Source organism: Leptodactylus fuscus, chromosome 2, assembly GCF_031893055.1.
Source record: "Leptodactylus fuscus isolate aLepFus1 chromosome 2, aLepFus1.hap2, whole genome shotgun sequence".
NCBI classification, from domain to species: domain Eukaryota; kingdom Metazoa; phylum Chordata; class Amphibia; order Anura; family Leptodactylidae; genus Leptodactylus; species Leptodactylus fuscus.
In genome coordinates, this window is record NC_134266.1 from 230363263 (window position 1) to 230383377 (window position 20115).

At 41.3% G+C, this 20115-nt stretch overlaps 1 protein-coding gene across 1 annotated transcript in view; it reads right to left on the reverse strand.

The window, feature by feature from the left end:
- The window catches only part of RARG (retinoic acid receptor gamma), a 141415-nt gene that overhangs the window by 96914 nt on the left and 24386 nt on the right, over positions 1–20115 (reverse strand). The window contains exon 2 of the mRNA XM_075265829.1: positions 2002–2352. Coding sequence (XP_075121930.1) covers positions 2002–2194 — 193 coding nt within the window. The 5' untranslated portion in view covers positions 2195–2352. The remainder of the gene's footprint in view (positions 1–2001; positions 2353–20115) is intronic.

Below are 20115 nucleotides of genomic sequence, written 5' to 3' on the forward strand. Positions count from 1 at the left end.
GAATCCAAAGAGTAAAGAGCCAGGAGCGTTACCCTCCTCCCGCAGGAGCGGCCGTCACTATGTATCCTGATTATTATTATTATAATTCTTATTACACACATAATTGCATGTTGAGGTTCAGAAGAATGAGCCACTGCACCCATGGGTGCGGCTCACTGGAGGGAACAATACAATATCTCTTGTGTAAAACATCCAGACACTGGCATCGCCTCCCTCTGACATGATCTACCTATGCCCTAATGCAAGCGCTGACACTGACATTTTGTAGTACATCACCTAAGGCGAGAGTTGTCCTGTCACTCACATTCATGTAATCTGAGGGCAAAACAGTTCCCAATACACAAACATGTGACTGACCTCGTACTGCCTCCATAACTGAAGTTCACCTCTGATTTTGAATACAATATACGATAAGAGATCAGGCAGGTTCCATATTTGGTATTACATAAACATTTAGGCAACATCCAGCATCTATCCAGTACTGGTGCTTTGTAAGTACTGAGGTCACACCAATAATATTCTATAGGAGATTATCATCTAAAATGGCAAAAGTCATCTGGTTTGGAAACTGCATGTCCGTTCCAGTAATTTAAGGGTTAAAGCATAGTCTAAATGTATATATATGTAGTGCCTATGCTTTTTACATGTGTCAACTCAGAATCTCAAATCCACAAAATGGTACCCATATGGGTTCTTACTTTGCCTTCACGTCTTGGACATTGGAAAGGGTATACTAGGATCCTTGAAGATATTGCAATGATGGAGATATTACAGTACATGATCATCCAGACTATGGGGGGAATTTATCATCTCATTTATGACAGTTTTGTGGTGTAGATGGGTGATAATATGGTGCATCTTTGGCCATTGTTTGCGACAAAGATGCATCTTGCTTGCCAAAAATCGGCAAATGTAGTTACATTTATTATAACTCACACCAGTTTTCTGGCCTAAGTTAGGGTATGTTCACATTGAGTTTTTTGCAGGCGGATTTTGAGGTGGAATCCGCCTCAAAATCCACCTACAAAACTTTTTCCGCTGTGTGAACTTACCCTTATACAGACACTTCCCAAGTTCCTGACTGGTGTAGCTTTCCAATATGGTGCAGAGGATCTATTAAGTGACCAGAACCTCGTGATAACTCGGTTGTGCCTTACACCAGTCGGGCCGTTTATTAAGACTGGCGTATGTAACACTAGTCTTAATAAATCTTTCCCTTGTGTGTTGGTGTACAAGCTTTGTCCACATGGCCTTGCCATGTACTTGAGTCCTTGCTCTATAGTTAAAGGAGTTTTCCTATAAATCCTATAAACATCTGACAGGTGGGGGTCCAGCCTCGGGAGAATAAGTGTCCCCTGAGACTAGTTCTTCGGGCAGGAGGAAACTTACAGTATGTTCACACTTTGTTCACACAGTCCTGTTGTTCTTCTATTGGTAGATGTTGAGGAAATTAGGGATCAGGCACATTGAATTTCAACATGCCTGATCTACGTTCTTAAGAAATAGAAGCTGCGGCCAGTGGTGTCTAGCAGCGGCGTATTCCCTTTCCTGTTAAGAACACATCCATGTTCACCTGAGCCGAGAGTGTATGTATACAGTATGTGGGGTTTGGGAAAAATACAATTGCAAAATGGATCGGTATAGGACATGTCTGGAGTTTTGTGGCCTCTGCACAGATTCACGTGAAACAGAGCCATGTGCATGGGGCCATAGAAATGAATCGGTTTGCACGCTGTCCATAACTATAGATAATATACGGAAAGAAACTATGGCCACGTGCATTATTTAATAACAGGAGCAGAAATTTGTAGTCACCAATGCCGTCAACTTGCCCCTTTTCCCCAACACAATGGGGTTCAGAGTTGAAAATTTGAACATTACGTCACATCTCATTCTTCCCTTCCATGTACCTCATGAACAATCACACACCTCTGCCATCTTTTCAATACATTATGTACCCAACACTTCACGATATCAGCCATAATATAACAGAATACTCACACAGAGAAGCCATTTCTTTGGGCAGGTCAGTGGGGAAATTTCGGAAGAAGTTCCCATTGGCAAGCATTTCAAAAGGTGGGGAGCTCCGCATCCCTCCACTAAAGGCAAAAGGGTAAACAGATGGAGGAAAGCCATTGACGTGACCAAGTGGAGCACCAGATCCGCACAGACGTTCTTTGCTACTGTTTGCCATGTTTTATTGTATCTCAGTAGCGTTACAAGGTAACTCCCAGTAGATCCTCTTTAGACAAACAGGTCTTCTCTAGTTATTCTGCCATAAATCCATCGTGGACATGTGTAGTGTAGTGATTTAGGATCCAAGCCTTGCACTGTAGACTTTCACATTTCTTCCTGCAAAATAACAGCAATAAATCAGTATTATTCTCTAGCCATGTCTTGAAGGCTCGTGTTAGCTTCTGTTCATTGGCGACTGGAGCCATGCTGTAGTCAGAAGTAACAAGCGGGGAATGTGAAGTTGTTTTATACCTTATTATTATGTCATAAACCATAATCACCTACTGAGATATCACTAGCCGTAAATTGTCACCCAAATGAATCAGACTGCATTATATGATATGCAGGACATGTGATTTTTGCACAGCTGCTTGACTTGTTACTTCCATATTTAAGCATATATGTGATACAGACATTATACACCCATCAGACATAATAAATACACCTACCTAGTATTGCTTACTATGCAGCCTTATATGTAGCAAGCTGTATGCTTTATATTTATAGTCAGTCTTTTGTGGGACTGGACCAGATGATCTAACCTTCCTTCACCACACCCAACAATGAGCCTTGGGCACCCATGACCCTAGCACCGGTTCATTACTGGCACTTCCTTGGACCACTTTTGGTAGGTACAAACCACTGCATACCGGGAACAACCCACATGACCTGCTATTTTGGAAATGCCGTAACCCAGTCACATAGCCATAACAATTTGGCCCTTGTTGAAGTCACTTAGATCCTTACCCTTGCCCATTTTTCCTGCTTTCAGCACATCACATTCAAGAACTGACTGTTGACTTGCTGCTTGATATATCTCACTTCTGACTGGAGTCAATGATAATATATGCTATTCACGTCACCTGTAAGAGGCCTTAAAGGGGTTGTCTAAGCATTTTCTGGGATCTATACATAATACTTGGTGGGTGTCAGACAGCTGCATTGGTATATCGACAGGTCAGCATGCTGTTGCATGTCTCCTCACCCTAGGTCAGATGTGGTGGTAGAACATACCTGGACAACTTCTATAATGTATGGCTAAGGCACCATGTGGCGAAACACTGGCAAAAAAAACGCAGCGAAAAAAAAAAGTGGCGATTTTTCTGTCCTTATTATACTTATACGGACAAGGCCAACGTTTCCATAGGTATAATTGACATGCTGCGATTTTGAAAAACATGTTTTGGAAAACGCAGCTTCACCGGTTCAGATTTTTTTCTGCAATGTGTGGATGGGATTAGCCAGAATTCCATTCACTTTGTCACACTGTAAAACGTTGCGTTTTTGCAACGTGGGGCCTCAGCCTATAGCTGATCCATTTGACTTGCGGCTTTGTCTGCCATTCCACATCCCTACTGCAGGGCACATTCAGACGCTCTCATATTGTTATGCTGATGGCCACTGTCAATTTACTGGACGTAGTGTAGACAGATGAGGAGTGATCTAACCGCGTGGGCTGCATCTGTTTTCTACTTAAGATGTGCTGCCCCCATCAACCAGTTCTATACAATGTCAGATGTGACATTAATGATGCAAAAGTGACCATTGGATGAGAATAAACAAGGAGACCAAGGTCTGGCATGATTACCATTGGAAGCTCAGTCAAGGAAAAGGCTCTTTTAAGAATGGGATGGGTCCTCCTAGCTGAAGGGCCCCATAGCTGCTGTTATGACTATTACTCTAGTAGTTATAGCCTGTAATAGTAGAGTTCCTCTTTAGCTTTCTGGAGGGATGCGAGAAGTTCTAGGTAACCCTGATTCTTAGACGTGTTCTATTATTTTTACCCCATTAGATCAGAAGATAAGGGTAAGGATACATGTTCAGGTTTTATCGATGCAGTTTTTGGAGGATGAATGAATGTGTGACAGTGTCTATTACATAAGGTATATCACTGGGCTCTGCAGACCTTCTGACAGGTCCACTTTAAAGATGCAAGCTTCAGCTCCTTGGCTCTACCTACACTTTATATAGCTGTTGGATGGTCCGTCTAAAATTTACATGGTAGGAAAATTTTATCCAATGTTTATAGCCCCCTTTAGTGATAAAAGCTGCAACATAAATGGATCTGTCTATCTGCTATATATTAAAGGGGCTGTCTGAACAAGTCTACAATAAAGGAATAAATTGGTGGTGTAGGTCCCTTGGTCATTGCTCCATTTTGTCCTCTCATTATTATGGCCCTTGTATCATGTAGGGACAGTTTGACGAAGTTGAAAAGAGTACCAGGTAAAGGCACCAGAAGAGGGAGCTATAAACAAATAAAGACCCATTCTCCAGGAAGAACTGGATGTTGACATAGTACATATGAATATACATAAAATTATATTTTGACTTGTGATGTCCACCTGGTAAATCTTCCCTAGAATAAAAATTGGTATAACATTTATTACGTTAAAGGCTAAAATATTGATGATTTATCTTTAGAATATGTTCCCAATATCAGCATAGTGAGGGACTTCACCCAAAACCTCCATCGATCAGCTATTTTAAGCAGATGATACTCAGAGCATGGAGCAGGAAGCAGACAGCACCATTCCTTGTGTAGTGGCCAGATCTGGTACTGCAGAACAGCTCCCCATTTATTTGAATGGGCCCTAAGCTGCAGTGACTGCTTTCTGCTTCAGTCTCTGTGTATCAACTGGCGAGAACAGCTAAACAATGGGGGTGTCGGGTTTTATCCCCCCACAGATCTGATTAGTGACTTACGTTTAGGATAGGTCATTAACATTTTTAGCCCGGAAAACCCCTTTAAATTGTTTAAAACTCGTAGACAGTCCAAGTTTAGTGGATACTTTGTAACTGAAGGCGAGTACATAAAGTTCCAGCATGTGCAGCCTTCTGTAATTGTTTCTTATTAAGCAAATGTACACTACTCTAATCTATGGCACATGTTGTAGTTTGTGACAACCAGCCTGAATCCAGCTGAGTTTTAATAAAGTATCCCTGCTATTTAAAGGGGGTCATCGAGAGAGCAAAGAACAAATGATATTACACTTTTCAGTCTCTACACCTAAGATCAAGTTCAATCACAAGCACCCTACAGTCTTGTGCATATTTTTGCCCACGCAGTGTAGTTTAATAGCGGGTAGTGTTGGCAGCGTAAAGATATGCAGAGAAATGTAAGCAGAGAGGGCATAGGGGTGAGACTCGGGGAGAAACAAGGAAGAAGAAACAAGATTATATTGTGTACTATACACTTCTATGTATTCTTTGAGGCTGGGAGACAAAAAACTTTTTCAAAACATTCAAAATGGCTGTAACATGTACCCAGTTACATAAGGAAGAGCAGCTCTGCAGCACATACTTCTGCTGCGACAAGTGATATCCAGTGAAAATATCCAGTGAATAATTCATGATCTCATGATTATTTGTGTTTTTGTTTGTAGCTATGCATTTGCTTGGCACATAACTATACTAGTACCATATTAATAGAAAAATATTGACTTTCCAGGTTGAGGTTTTTAGGACTTTCTGAGTTCACATATAGAAGTCACTCGCTCCAAACTTCCATTAACTCCCAGCTTACAGCATATACACAAGCCACTGCTTTAGATGTTTATATAACAATGTTGTTTATTGTGTCATTTTTAACTATATTAATAATATTTTTCTTTTTCAACTTTGTCAATATAATAAGCTTTTTTCATATTATTATTATTATTATTATTATTATTGTTTATTTATATATATATATATAGCACCATTAATTCCATAGTGCTGCACATTATTATATTAATTCCATGGTGCTGTACATTATTATATTAATTCCATGGTGCTTTACATTATTTTATTAATTCCATGTTGCTTTACATTATTTTATTAATTCCATAGTGTTGTACATTATTATATTAATTCCTTGGTGATGTACATTATTATATTAAATCCATGGTGCTGTACATTAATTCCATGGTGCTTTACATTATTATATTAATTCCATGGTGCAGTATATTATTATATTATTCCCATGGTGCTGTACATTATTATATTATTCCCATGGTGCTGTACATTATTTAATTAATTCCATAGTGCTTTACATTATTACATTAATTCCATAGTGCTGTACATTATTATATTAAATCCATGGTACTGTACATTATTATATTAATTCCATGGTGCTGTACATTATTATATTAATTCCATGGTACTCTGTACATTATTATATTAATTCCATGGTGCTTTACATTTGAGGGTTTACATACGGTACACAAAATATACAAACAGATATAGTACTAACAATGACCGACTGGCATAGTGGGGTAGAGGGTCCTGGCCGCAAGGGCTTACAATCTATGAGGGAAGAGGGATAGAGACAGAAGGAGAGGGGGAGACTGTACAGATGGCAGTGCGGTGATAGTGTTATTGGAGGTTGTAGACCTTCCTGACTAGGTGAGTCTTCAGGGCCTTCTTGAAGCCTGTGATTGTGGAGGTCAGTCTTATGTGTCTTGGTAAGGAGTTCCAGAGTATGGGGGATGCACGGGAGAAATCTTGGAGAATGTTTTGTGAAGAGCGGATGAGAGCAGAGACAATTTGCCCCTTGCCCCATTAGAAGACTATTACCTTCTATAAACATTACCTGATTATATACATCTAAATATTCTTTTGAAGAACATGGAAGAAGGGGAATAAGATGGCAACGGTTAGGGTTTGGGAATAGAAGAAGGAGTGTGCATACTTATTTTTGGAGGGATTAGTCTTTAGTTCTTTAGTTGAGTATACTCATTTTTATTTTTGGATAGCCAAGGATCATTTTTGGTTTTATGAAGATTTATGGATCTTTTTCCATTCTCTTTTAAAACCTATTAATACTTCTGATATGTCAGCAGTAGCCTGCCCCACTGCTGCGACCCCCAGTGATCACATGTTACCTGGCAGTGTTCATTTTCTCTATAGCGCCTCTGCAGGGAAAATGAGGCATTACACACCTTTAAGTTATACTAATGGGCTGTCCGTGATAGACTAATAGTCACTTTTTGTAGCCACTTTATAATCTCAGAATTCCCTAATGGGGATTTTGACATTTTTTTTTCTTAGATGTACTGTAAAGCACAGTTATTGGCCATCACTCTGGGTCAAAGATTAAGTATGAGTAAAAATAGTATTTCATTATTAATACTTATTTGATTTATTTTTGTAACATATGGCTGCCTTTAGGGTGCATACACACGTCAAATTGAGTTTCTTGGCTGAGATTACCACTAAATTGGTACAAAAAATGCAGTTTGACTGCAATGAGTAAAAGCACCCTTATATGTGACAATCGCACCCATCCATTTAGGTGCACATAACAATAAGCTTCTATCAACAAATGAGATCTCAGACCTGTTATGTTACTGATGGACATTGCGAAACTGAAGCAAGAGTCTACTGTCAGCAACAAGTTTATTCACTGCACAGGAATGTTCTGGGTGTACACATGGTAAGGTAAGGTATACTTGTAATATACCATTGATGTGTTATTTTTGAGGGTCCGGATACTTCCACCTATCAGCAAAATGAGCCTGACTCTTTCTTGAATGGGGAAACATGCAAGGGCAGTCACAGGGAACACCTATCCTATGCTTAAAATATGTGTGGTCATGAAAATACCCTTTTACATGATCCTCACTATTCAGTAAACCTTCTATAACCATTAGAAGCATCAAGAACATTGATATGCTTCCATTTCCTTGCCCCTATACATATTAAGCCATGTTCACACACAGTAAAGGTTGGTTGTTTTTCGAGCTGTTCAGAACTAGACATCTGTCCCACCTTGACTTGTATATTTGGCTGCAACTGGTGTGAAAAATAATCCATCAGGGCACCCAAAAGATACCTAGTGTTAAACTTGCCTTAAAGGGGTTGGCCAGGATTATATTTTTTATGGATTATCCTTAGGATAGGATAGGCCATAATTATTTGATAGGTGGGGGGCGACAGTCAGCCCCATCATGGATCAACTGTTCAAGGCCACTTCCAACACTCATACTGTACACAGCAGTTGACTTAGTACTCTGTATAGTGGCCAGGAGCCGATACTGCAGTTCAACTCCCCCTATAGGGCAGCAAACAGAGGCACTGTTTTCCTGTTTACATCTTGGAAAAAAGATTTGCATATTTTTCCCATAATCCCTCAGTGGAGCAAAAAAGGCTTTTGTAAGACTTCATACACCTGAGAAGGTGATCTCTCCTTAAGGAGTGATGTTATCCCCAGAACCTATGTATAGGCCATAAAAATAAATGCTTGACAGCCCCTTTAAGTTAGTCATATGCATTCAACTGTGGCTGAGCATGCACACTTATCTCAATGGAGCTTGAATGCCTCCACACTAGGAACAAGGGAGCGGGCATGTTAAGATTCATCATTCTTGAACCTTCTAGCTTCCAACATCTACCTTCAGTGGTGATTGGAAGGTCACCATAGATATTAGACTGTTGGCCGACCCTGCTGGAACCTGAGGGTTTGACTAATGTTTATCTCATGTATATGGCCAACTTTGGCGTAGTGGCATCTCTGCGTTTCCTTCTGGTTTAGGGTGTGCTATAGTACAAATACTGAATTGAACAGTCGTATGCCAGAGATTGTTCCTGTCTATGGTCAGCTTAAGAAAACAAAATATACTTTTAGTATACAATGAAGAAAATGAACTCATAACTCTGTAAGGTATAGTATGTCACGTAAAAGTCATCATCCATGTGCAGGGTGTGCAAGAAAACAGAGACCAAGATGTTCAGATTTCACATGAACCTTGTGCCGTAAACCACTTGAGAGAGAAAATCATAGGCCATAAAATTGACCGGTAGGAGCAGTTCGTAGTGAGAATGAGAGCACATTTTCCATGTTCCTATAAGTTAAGACATGAGGTTGTTGTGCTTGTGCCAGTCCCTGGTCCAGACAGATGCACAAGGAGTCCTTTCACCTAAAGCGCATGTGAACGCTTTAATGACGAACGTACAAAAAGTTGTGTTATGAATCCTCTTATGAACCCTACCTGTTAACCCCTCGCACTCCTGGGCCCGCAGTCAACAAGACCGCTTACGTTAATCGAGTTTGTAGTAATGTAATGTAGTACGCTGTGTGCTGGTTTGTAGAGTATTTGTTATACTTTCTAATCTAATTACTAACAAGCTGAAGCGGAACGTAGAAAAAAAATAAAGTCGTCTTGGCCTTCCTCTAAAAACTACCATATTAACCCATCACTTTGCAGACATTTTGTGAAGGGTTAAGTGCCGACAGTGGCGGCAGCTGAATGAGAGAACAGGGTGTGGATCTGCTTTCTGTGTGTGTGTTTTTTTCCCTCTTTTGAGCCGTGTCCAGACTCGGTGGAAATGTGTGCCGCATGCAACATATGATTTAAATCAGGAGTCTTTTTGGGCTGTGAGATAAATAGCGCTTATGTTCTCACTGCCAGCGCTGGGGCAGGCTTGGCTCCCACTGAGCTGCAGCCTTGGCTGTACCACCCCGAGGGCAGAAACTGAGCTCAGATATTCCACATGGAACTCAAAACCACACTTCTAACTCACAACAGGCTTGCTCTGTCCCTGTGCCGTCCTTACACTCCCCCCTACCCTGTCTGTCACCCGCACCCCCTCCCTGCTATTTCCTTCGCTGGCTCTTTCCTTTTTTCCACATCCCTCCTTCTGCTTCTCTCCTTTTCAATCTATAGTTATTCTGTCTTGTACTTTCCTTCTACAAACCACTTCCCTGAGCTACTTGCTTTATTTCTTCATTTTATGACTCATTTACTTTTTAATTTCGCTACATAATCCCATTCTCATTTAATCCAGATTTTCCTTTACTCCTGCGGGCTGCTCAGTTTTCTTTAACCTCTTCCAGAGTTTATCATGTAGTAAAGCGATAACCATTACCAATTGAGCCTGCTGATAGTTATGGCCGCTAGGTCAGTCTGTTTGTAGCAAGCTCCATAATTTACAGATTCAATATAGGGCAAATCTACGAAAGATTATTTTGGATTAGATATGAAATTGACCATTATTTTGCATTATTTTGCATTTTCTTCTCTCTTCCAATAATTTGGCGTTGTGTATAATTTGGTGAAAAAGAGAGGTAAAGTTAGGCCACGCTTTGTCTGCTCTAGGGGGGAATAAATTAAGGATGGCATTCTGTATGCCAGTCTTAATCAAGTCCCCGGCTGGCACAAGTTGTGTCTGAGTAAGAGGCTCCAGTCTTCTGTGCGTCAGGATAGAAATCTATGCCAGGCAGGAACTGGCATAGATTTCAGTTATGGCTCATGCCAGAGAACTGGCGTGATTTCTAGTAGATTTGTTGGTCTGGGCTGGGACCCTGGTGTCTGCCCACTTCATCGGTGAACGGGGTGTAGAAACAATAACGTGGAACATCTTTGCCACAAAAAAGGACCATGCGCCAAACATCTGTCATAGAAGAAAACCGGCATACATAGTTTAGTAAATTCCCCCCACTATATGCATAATTTTCTGGGCCAAAGAACCAGTCTAGTCCGAATGAGTTCAGATCCATTGGGCAGTATTTAGGGCAGATTTCCATATATGCATGCAATGTAAATTTGCTATATCTTACATGTAAACGGCGCCGTACACCTTAGTTTTGTAAAGTCTTGAAAATTAAGTCAGCACTATATAAATAAAAATAATTATTATATTAGATAGCCATGAGCCAAATAGTTTTTTGGCCAACATCTATTTCCCTCCAACCCCCAACCCCTTTATACACATGCACACCTGTGGCCTGACCCTTCTTTTCTCCGATATCTGCTGTCAGGCTAGTCAGAAAACACCCATGCCTATTAGATGTTTGGCTGGTCCTAGTGAAATCATTGGGTTTGGGCAGTGTTTTTCTAAGTTCTGCCATGTTTGTCCAAGAAAAATTATTCCAGAAATGTAGGGCAATGACAAATGCTGAGTTGGCTTAACAGTTTTAGACTTCAATGGTTCTCATTTACAGGGCTTATCTACTTGAATTTTAGAACACTGAGGGTCTGACTGTGACTGAACCGCGCATATTAGCTGCTTTAACCTGCCAAAAAAGTAGGTTTCATTTGGATAGAATCAGTTAGGCCACCCTAAGGTAAAAGTAAACCAAAGTATACATGTCATGTCCGTTCTTGTGCAGTGTTTTTAAAGGAGGTTGTGTCATCAGGACAGCCTCTGTCCATATACCATGGTCTATCCATATACCGTGGTCTGTCCATATACCGTGGTCTATCCATATACCGTGGTCTGTCCATATACCATGGTCTATGCATATACCGTGGTCTGTCCATATACCGTGGTCTGTCCATATACCGTGGTCTGTCCATATACCATGGTCTATGCATATACCGTGGTCTGTCCATATACCGTGGTCTATGCATATACCGTGGTCTGTCCATATACCGTGGTCTAGCCATATGCACTACATTAGGGCATATGGAAAGCAGCAGCTTTCACTGTGGCAGACTGGGGCTATCCATGTTTTTTGGCTGTCTACATGGATAGCAACTCATCTATATGACTACCATGTGATACAGCCTTATACTTGTAATGGCTACTGTGAGATAAACTCGGGCTGCATTTTGCCCTGGAAACGTCAGCTATGTGTTTGCAGACCTGGGGCCAAATCCACAATAATCTTTATATTAGATGGGTTACCTGCGATGATAAAACCTCCCGACCGGGGGCAACACGGTGGCTCACTGGTTAGTACTGTAGCCTTGTAGTGCAGGAGTCCTGGGTTTGAATCCCGCCAGGAACAATGCAAGGAGTTTGTATGTTCTCCCCATGTTTGTGTGGATTTCCTCCCATTCTACAAAGACATACTGATAGGAAAAAAATGTACAATGTGATCCCTATATGGGGCTCTCAATTTACATTTAAAGAAAAAAAAAATCCCCTGAATGGGTGTTAAGGGTGAATTTACACTGAGTAAACGCTAGCTTATTCTGAACGTAAAACACGTTCAGAATAAGCGGCGTCTAAAGCAGCTCCATTCATTTCTATGGGAGCGGGGATACGAGCGCTCCCCATAGAAATGAATGGGCTGCTTCTTTCACTCCGTGCAGTCCCATTGAAGTGAATGGGGAGTGCCGGCGTATACGGCAAGCTCTGCTCATGCCGGAGCGTACACGCCGGCACTCCCCATTCACTTCAATGGGACTGCACGGAGTGAAAGAAGCAGCCCATTCATTTCTATGGGGAGCGCTCGTATCCCCGCTCCCATAGAAATGAATGGAGCTGCTTTAGACGCCGCTTATTCTGAACGTGTTTTACGTTCAGAATAAGCTAGCGTTTACTCAGTGTGAATGCACCCTTACAGTGAACGGCCACTTTGAAGATACTCCCTCCAATGTAATATATGAGTAGGTGGTACTTTACACATAGCTATTGGTTTGAACTAAGAGAAGTCGAGCCCCTAAACAAGAGACCTAGATTGGTTTGTTGACACATGGCGTTATCATCCATTAAAGGACCTATATGGTAGGTGGTCAAGCGTTATGGTCCTGTGAGCGTAAAGTTCACCAAGACAAGATAAGGTGGGTCAACCATGGCTCATTAAACATGTCAAGCAGGGCAGACTAAGTACAGAAAGTGTGAGGGCAGTCAGTAGGAAGCAGATAGTCTTCTTCCAGTAGCTACAGTGAAAGAGTCACCTAGTGGTCAAAATAGCTGAAATGGGGGTCAGTAAATAAAGCTACCACTCAGGCCAGGAGCCAGGATAAAGCAAACAGGTAAACAGGAACAAGGATACTACTGCTAATAGCTAGAGACACCAGATGACCACAGATAAGGCTAAGGACACACAAGTTTCATTGATGCAGTTTTTGAAGTTAAAACCAGGTGTGGATCATAAAGGGTGAGAATCTATAAGGGACAGATGGTACCTCTCCTCGTTTTTCAAACCTGAATGTGTGTCCTTACCCCAATGTGTGCAAAAAAAAAAAAAATATTGCTCATTGGCATTATTTTCATGTGTGTAAACATTGTCTCCATAATAGATGAGAAGAGAGCAAGTAATGCACAAGACTGCAAAGCAATCTGTTCATTGATCAGAATTATGCCTGGTTGCAGACGTGTGCTGGGCCCCTTTCATTCAGTGAATAGAAGCCGCAGAAGTGGGTTTGCGAAATCAAACAGGAATAGGGGCTGTTCCATATTTTGCGGCCCGGACTGTTGGCCCCCACACAGGACTGTGTAATTCACAGTCATGTGTATGGGCCTATAGAAATGTAAAACCCGGATAGTACACTGACGTAGTACATGGTCGTCTGCAGGGGGCTTAAAAGAAATTATGTGATAATTTACACATAAAAAGGCTCGTTATTACAAATACGCCTCGTGTAAAACTGGCCAGAGATGTAGTCATCATAATAATTCTAATATTATCCCCTGTTATTTGCACCCATGCTGGTTACCTACATTGACTACCTCTTGTTGTGGCCCTGGTTTATAATACTTGAGCCCCATAATTCTCCATTCAGCCTCCTGCTTCAAATACAAGAGTCCTATAGAGGACCTGAATATATAAAATCATTATTACATTAGCTTATAATAGACATTATTAAATAACTTAACACTGCTATGTCTGGGTTTACTTTTACTCATTGGCTTGCTTCATTCAGCACATTTTTGCCATGGTTTGCAGTTTATATCCCAGTGATCTCAACTTAACACAGCTTGTAAGAGGCATTTCTGGAATCTGTAGCAAAATAATGTTCAGTGCTAGATTCACATTGACCACCAAGACTGCGCTGAACCGTCCCACCCATCTAAAACTCCATGCACGAACATGTGCTTTGTCCGTATACTAGTCATGTTTTTCATGGCTAGCCCACTGACCCATTATTTTCTATGGCCTATGCACACATTTATATACTATCACGGGTCTGTGTGGGGAGCCAAGAGCCTGGGGCAAAATTCAGGACAAGTACTATACTTGATCATTTTACTGCCTGGGCTCACTGAAGGAAATTAGTGGGTAGCACGGTTGGCACATAGATATCCTCCATGTGCTGTCTGTGCGGCTTTTCCACATACCCATTGCTGCAGATGTTTGTGTGCATTTAGCCTAAGGGCTCCAGTTTTAATTATAGATGGGTGAATGGGTATCTATCGAGCCGGGGTCAATCCTATTATTCCAAATAACAAATAAAGATCCATCTCCTTGTGGCATCAGGTACTCATCTGGTGGCGTCTGGCACTCTTCTGTGACATCATCTGCCCGGGCTCAGTGCAGAGGCCTCTGATTGGGCCTCAGCAGTGTCATGAGGTCATGACACTCAACGTGTCCATGTGGCAGCTGGTGGACCAATCACAGGCCTCAGCAGTGGCCCCCAGGTTGATGACATCACAGAACAGCACTAGATGTCTTCAGATAATGAAAGGTGAGTAGGTGGAAGAGACTCCAGAGTATAATAATGTATCTTTCACTTTCCTAGGAGCTCTAAGACAATTTAAGATGTGATTTGTTCCAAACATGTTCAATCTGAAACTAATCAGGAGCCTGAACATGAAACTAATCTTGAAAGGTTTGCCCATATCTAGTCTTAAGCAAGTGCTCCCATTGGTGCAAGAAGAAGCTCCAACCTCTTAATAATTTAGATCTATGGTGATCTCTGCTCGATTCGCAACAATTTTGTAAAAAGTGGTGAGCAGGGCACAAAAAGAACAATGTGGCAAATCTTTTGTTAAAGTAAGAGTTGTATGCCAAAAATGTGCCACATTTCCATCCATCTACCGTACTATAGAAGACTGGCATAGATGGGTTAGTGAATTTTCCCCAGTGCTTTTACGGAAGAATAACTCTGTACATACTTCATGTGATACTTCATGTCACCATTTATTTCTGTTGTATATGTACACTATATGTACCTCCATAATGTAATTGGAGGCATAAAGAGGTACAACAGAGTCCTCATTCACCTCAGACGTGTTATGCCTGTAAAAACAATACAGTACCAGGCAAAGCTGGTATGGCGCTTTTTCTGGAGCCATTATTTTTTAATCTTCAGTTCTTGTCTAAGACAAGAATAAAGGGTCTGCTTTTTTTTTCCCAAGAAACTCTTGCCATGGACTGTGTCTAGTATTGCAACTCAGCCCCACTAACCAGATACCCTTAATGTTACTCATTTCTGGGGAAAGAAATCGGATCCAGCCAGTACTATTCTTGCTTTTCTTCATGACAGACATTGGGAGATGAAGCTTTATAGGTGTTTGGTTGTCAGAAGGTCCCATGGAGATCAATTAAACATTTATGGTCGCCTTCAAGCCAACACAGAGTAGACCACACAGGTATTCAACCAAATAGTGAGTAACCGGCGGACCCTTTTGGCAGCACAGCTCGCTGGGGTCATTTACATCTCCATTTTAGTATTGAGGATATTTTGTTAAAATGTTCCCGTATTTTCCTGGTCCGTGAACAGATTTAAACTCTAAAGTGACCTAGTGTCATAGTGCTCTGAGCTATTATGTCCTTTGCCATGACTAATAAGAATAATATTCACACCACAAACTTGCAGAGCTGCATTCCTTAAACCAGAACTTAACATGTAGCGATGAAGGGGTTAATCATTTCTTGCCACAATGACAGAAATGGTTTAATAACACGTCTACAGCCAAGACATACATAAGAATGTCTGCTACTTTGAACGTCAATGATAAAACTCCTTCTTTCAGTAGCACATAGTGTCCTGTACAAGATCTATGAGTAACCTTCAGTCCTTTTAAGTTCTGGATTTCTGAAACCATAATTACAAAAGATCTTATTCTTATTCTAGCCGTATCAATGGGTCTGGCAGTGTATGCCACGAGGCCCCCGAAAAACATCAGTTATAAGTATATAGTGCAATAGGACCTCTATAGTAAAGACTTGTATGTGAAGAATCACAGTAGTAGGCATAGTGTAAATGCTGCAAACTGGCTGCAGTAGAAATGTCGCAGCAAAAACCGTAGCGCTTTACAAGACCTGCAAAGAGGATGGGATTCTGGATTTGCAGAAAAATATCACAGTAACTCCATATGGAGGTCAACTAATAGAAACCAAGTGCAACATTTTCTTGAGCCTGATATGTTTATGACAAAAGATATTGGTGCCTATGGACATGTTGTTGCAAAGACTTTCGAGAAGATTAAAGGGGTTTTCCCATAAACACAGCCATATTTAAATGCGTAGATGATTAAAAGCTAAAGGGGTTTTCCCACAAAACCATTTATCCCCTATCTGACTAGTCAGGCCCCCACTGATCAGGAATACAGGGGACCTTCTGAATGAAGCAGTAGTTGGGTAGCGTGCGCCCCACTCCATTCATTTCAATGACAGTGCCATAGATAGCTGTAGTATAGTGCTTGGCTATGTCCAATGTTCCTGATCAGTGGGGATCTAAGGGGTCTGACCTGCAGGTTATCCCTTATCCAATACAGTGTTTCTCAGATCCCCACTGATCAGGAAGACCAGAGATAGCCGAGATCTATAGTATAGCTATCTCCGGCACTCCCATTGATATTAAAAGAGTGGTGCGCACAATGCCCGATCACCACTTCTTGTGATCACGATCCCCTGATCAATGGGGGCCTGACCAGTCAGATAAGGAATAAATTTTTTATGTAGGTAAACATTTTGGCAAATAGAAATAATTATAAATTTTGCAGAGGTTTCTATAATCATCTTAGTGGTGACAGTCTTTTGTCTCCAGAGGTTACCACTTAGAAACCCAGTCATGATTTCCTTATTGTGGCCGGGTCAACTCTTCATACATGTAGGGTCCCTGCCTGATAACCAGTCCACAACATTCATTCATGGTCATATCCATTGCCAACCAATCAGGGCGACAGACTGTCAAAGTGAAGTTTGCCATTTATAGATTCATGTATAGCATATGGAACTACAGAAATGAAAGGCCATACATCTACGCGTTTTTGCCCCTACTTTATAGCGATCTTTGGATCCCACGAAGATCAAAACCGCTTGCCTTAAACATCTTCTTACATTTTTTCCTTTTACTTTGCTGCTTCTTTATTCCTTTTATTTTAGAGAAACTACATTGAAATTCTGCTCAAACACAGCTGCACATTGTCCGTGACTTTCCTCGAATTTGCGCAGATAATATATATTTCTTTCACAGTGACAGTAGTATGAATGTGTTCAGTAATCATTTACCTACATATAATGACATTGCTATCACCATTACTTTGTATAACAGCATACCTTGTCGAGACCGTGCATGACATGATCAATAGCGGCAGCCATTGTTTGGATATGTGACTGTGTATGTAGAGTCATAGCCTTTGTTCGGGATGTCCTCTCTTTTGAAGTATAAACAGACAGAGTGACCTCTTGCCGTTGAGATCTACAGATGCTCACAGCAACAAGAGAGGAATAACCAGCTATGGCTATAATTTGTGGATCTTAGGCCACTACTAGTCACGTAATTAGAAAGATGCCCTATGTGAGTGGAAACTAAGATAAGATAAGATAATCCTTTAATAGTCCCACCAAGGGGAAATTCAGTGTATTACAGCAGTATGGATAATACAGTAATAGGACAAGAAAGAACACATACAAACTCATAGCAGATAGAAAAATATACTAGGAGTCATAGCAACTAAGAAGAATAGAAGACTTCAAGATCATTTAGTTCTCTGTGCAGAGTGATCTTCGCTTAGCCTGATGTAGATTATACAGCCTGACCGCGGTTGGGAGGAAGCAGTCAGTCACTGACACTACTGCCCAGTGCTGACACAGTCTCATACATGGGATGGGAGTTATTCTCCAGCATGGTGCTCACCACGGACAGTATCCTTCTGTCACCCACCACCTGCACTGGGTCCAGGGGGCTCCCCAGGGCAGAGCTGGCCCTTCTAATCAGCCTGTCAAGTCTGTTTCTGTCCCTGGCTGGTATGCTACTCCCCCAGCTATGACAATGGGGGAAATGTATTGAGACTGTAGGTTCGACCACCTGTCTAATGCTCTATTTATATCATGCTTTTACACCCATTTAGCATACGTAAAAATGGATGCAAGTGGTCTGCCATTCTTTTACATAAAAAAAAAAATAATCAATTTCTGCTTGTCTTTTTGGATGGACACAATAGTATGGTTCCTTCTTTACATCAGATTTTTGCATATGTTTTTTGTTTCCATTAAACTGATCTGCTAAATGGGTGTTAAAAAATCCATTATGTGAATGGGCCTTTAATCAATTCCTCTGCCGGCGGGAGAGGCCTCAGAATTATCTCTTTATAAGTATGGTCCATCTTGGGAGGTCCAATGAAGACAGTCAGTACTGCACCTCCGAGGCAATGCTATGTCCTCCCCTCAGCTAGCTCTTTCACCGCTCTCAGAAGACCCAATGTCTTCAGTGCCATGCTTGTAGGAGGTCAGCACCACCACTCCAGTGGACCAAGACTTTAGGAGTTTGGCTTCATAAGTTGTGAAGGGAATGGGCACCATCAGAGGAAGGGGGATTAGAACCCCTTATAATGACCATCATCATCATCATTGAGGGGCTCAGTGGTTGGCCAGAGTCAGAAAAGGAGCAGTTTGCAAGTCAGGGGCTTGTGTAGATTCCAGCTATAACTCATGCCAATTTTTTGTCCTATGTTTTAGTATATCCGAAGGGGTAAGTTGTCCCCATCTCAGCCCGCCTTCATTCCTAACTTGTTTTGCCCACTGCACATCATTGCTGTAAATTGGAGCTGTGCACCAAAGATTTCTATGCTGATTTTCTACTGTACATATTATTGTAAATTCCCCCCGGTGGGTTTACCAACAATCTACTACTCTATATAAGTAGTAATGCAGCCTTGACTGGCTCAAACTCTTCATTTTTTGGCCAAGATAGAACATTTCCCTCAACTATCAGGATGAGTAGTAAGACCAGCCAGTGTACAGATGGCGTTAGAGGTAACATATATAGCATATAGGTAAAATAGGTGGCCAAAGGGAGACAGAGTCTGCTAAAGGGAACATGTACATATGAATACACTAGTATGCACTCACATGAGTTATCTGTATTTTGTCTATTACACTTCTGTAATACAGTGGGACTGAGAGGACATCCATGGACAAGATAAAGGTGCAGAGGGTGCAGAATGTGAGAAGTGCGCTGCCATGTTCTGCTTCATTTTGTAACATTAGATGAACATGTAACAGCCATACGTGACTTTAGGTGTGGTCTTTTTAATGGGGGAAGCCTAAGGCTCCAGACAATCTGTAACTACAATCACCCGAGAGGTATATCCGGTGCTGAATGTGTCTTAGTACATATATCTGTATACAATCTCTATAATACCCACCTCAATCCCAGCACAGGAAATAACTATGTGATATGCGACCATGATGGGATTTGTTAGCAGCTATTGCTTTGTTATTATCATATATTCAGATGTAGACTAAGCTCTATTGGGGCCAAAGGGCAGTATTTTCAGGGCTTGCCCTTCCACCTTTAACGTAAATCTGTCACTTGATTTTTATACCCTAAAGTACAGAGTTATGCTGCTGTGCAAGAGGTTTATTAACATGTCCCAATATAATATGCAATATAATACTGCACATGCTATATAGTAATTTCTCCTTTAGGCTACGGCCCCACGGGACGTCCCATAGCCAAAAAGCGCCGCGGGCAAATCGAGGCGTTTCTGTCCCATAGAGTAATTTGGTCAGTGTGGTTATATATTTCCAAACCCTTCCTGGCATGACTGACCTCCCTCGGGTTGGGATATGACATTACATCCCAGCTCCAGTGGGATCTGACATATACACAGTGTAGAGATGAATTTACTCCATTGCTCATGTGCCAATATCAGATATCAATATGCTGATATCAGATATGCAACCATTCATTAAATTTCACCCGCTCTACCTCTCCTAATAAATCCTAATTACTAAAAAAAATTATTGGTAAAAAATTTAAAGGTAGAATCGTTTTT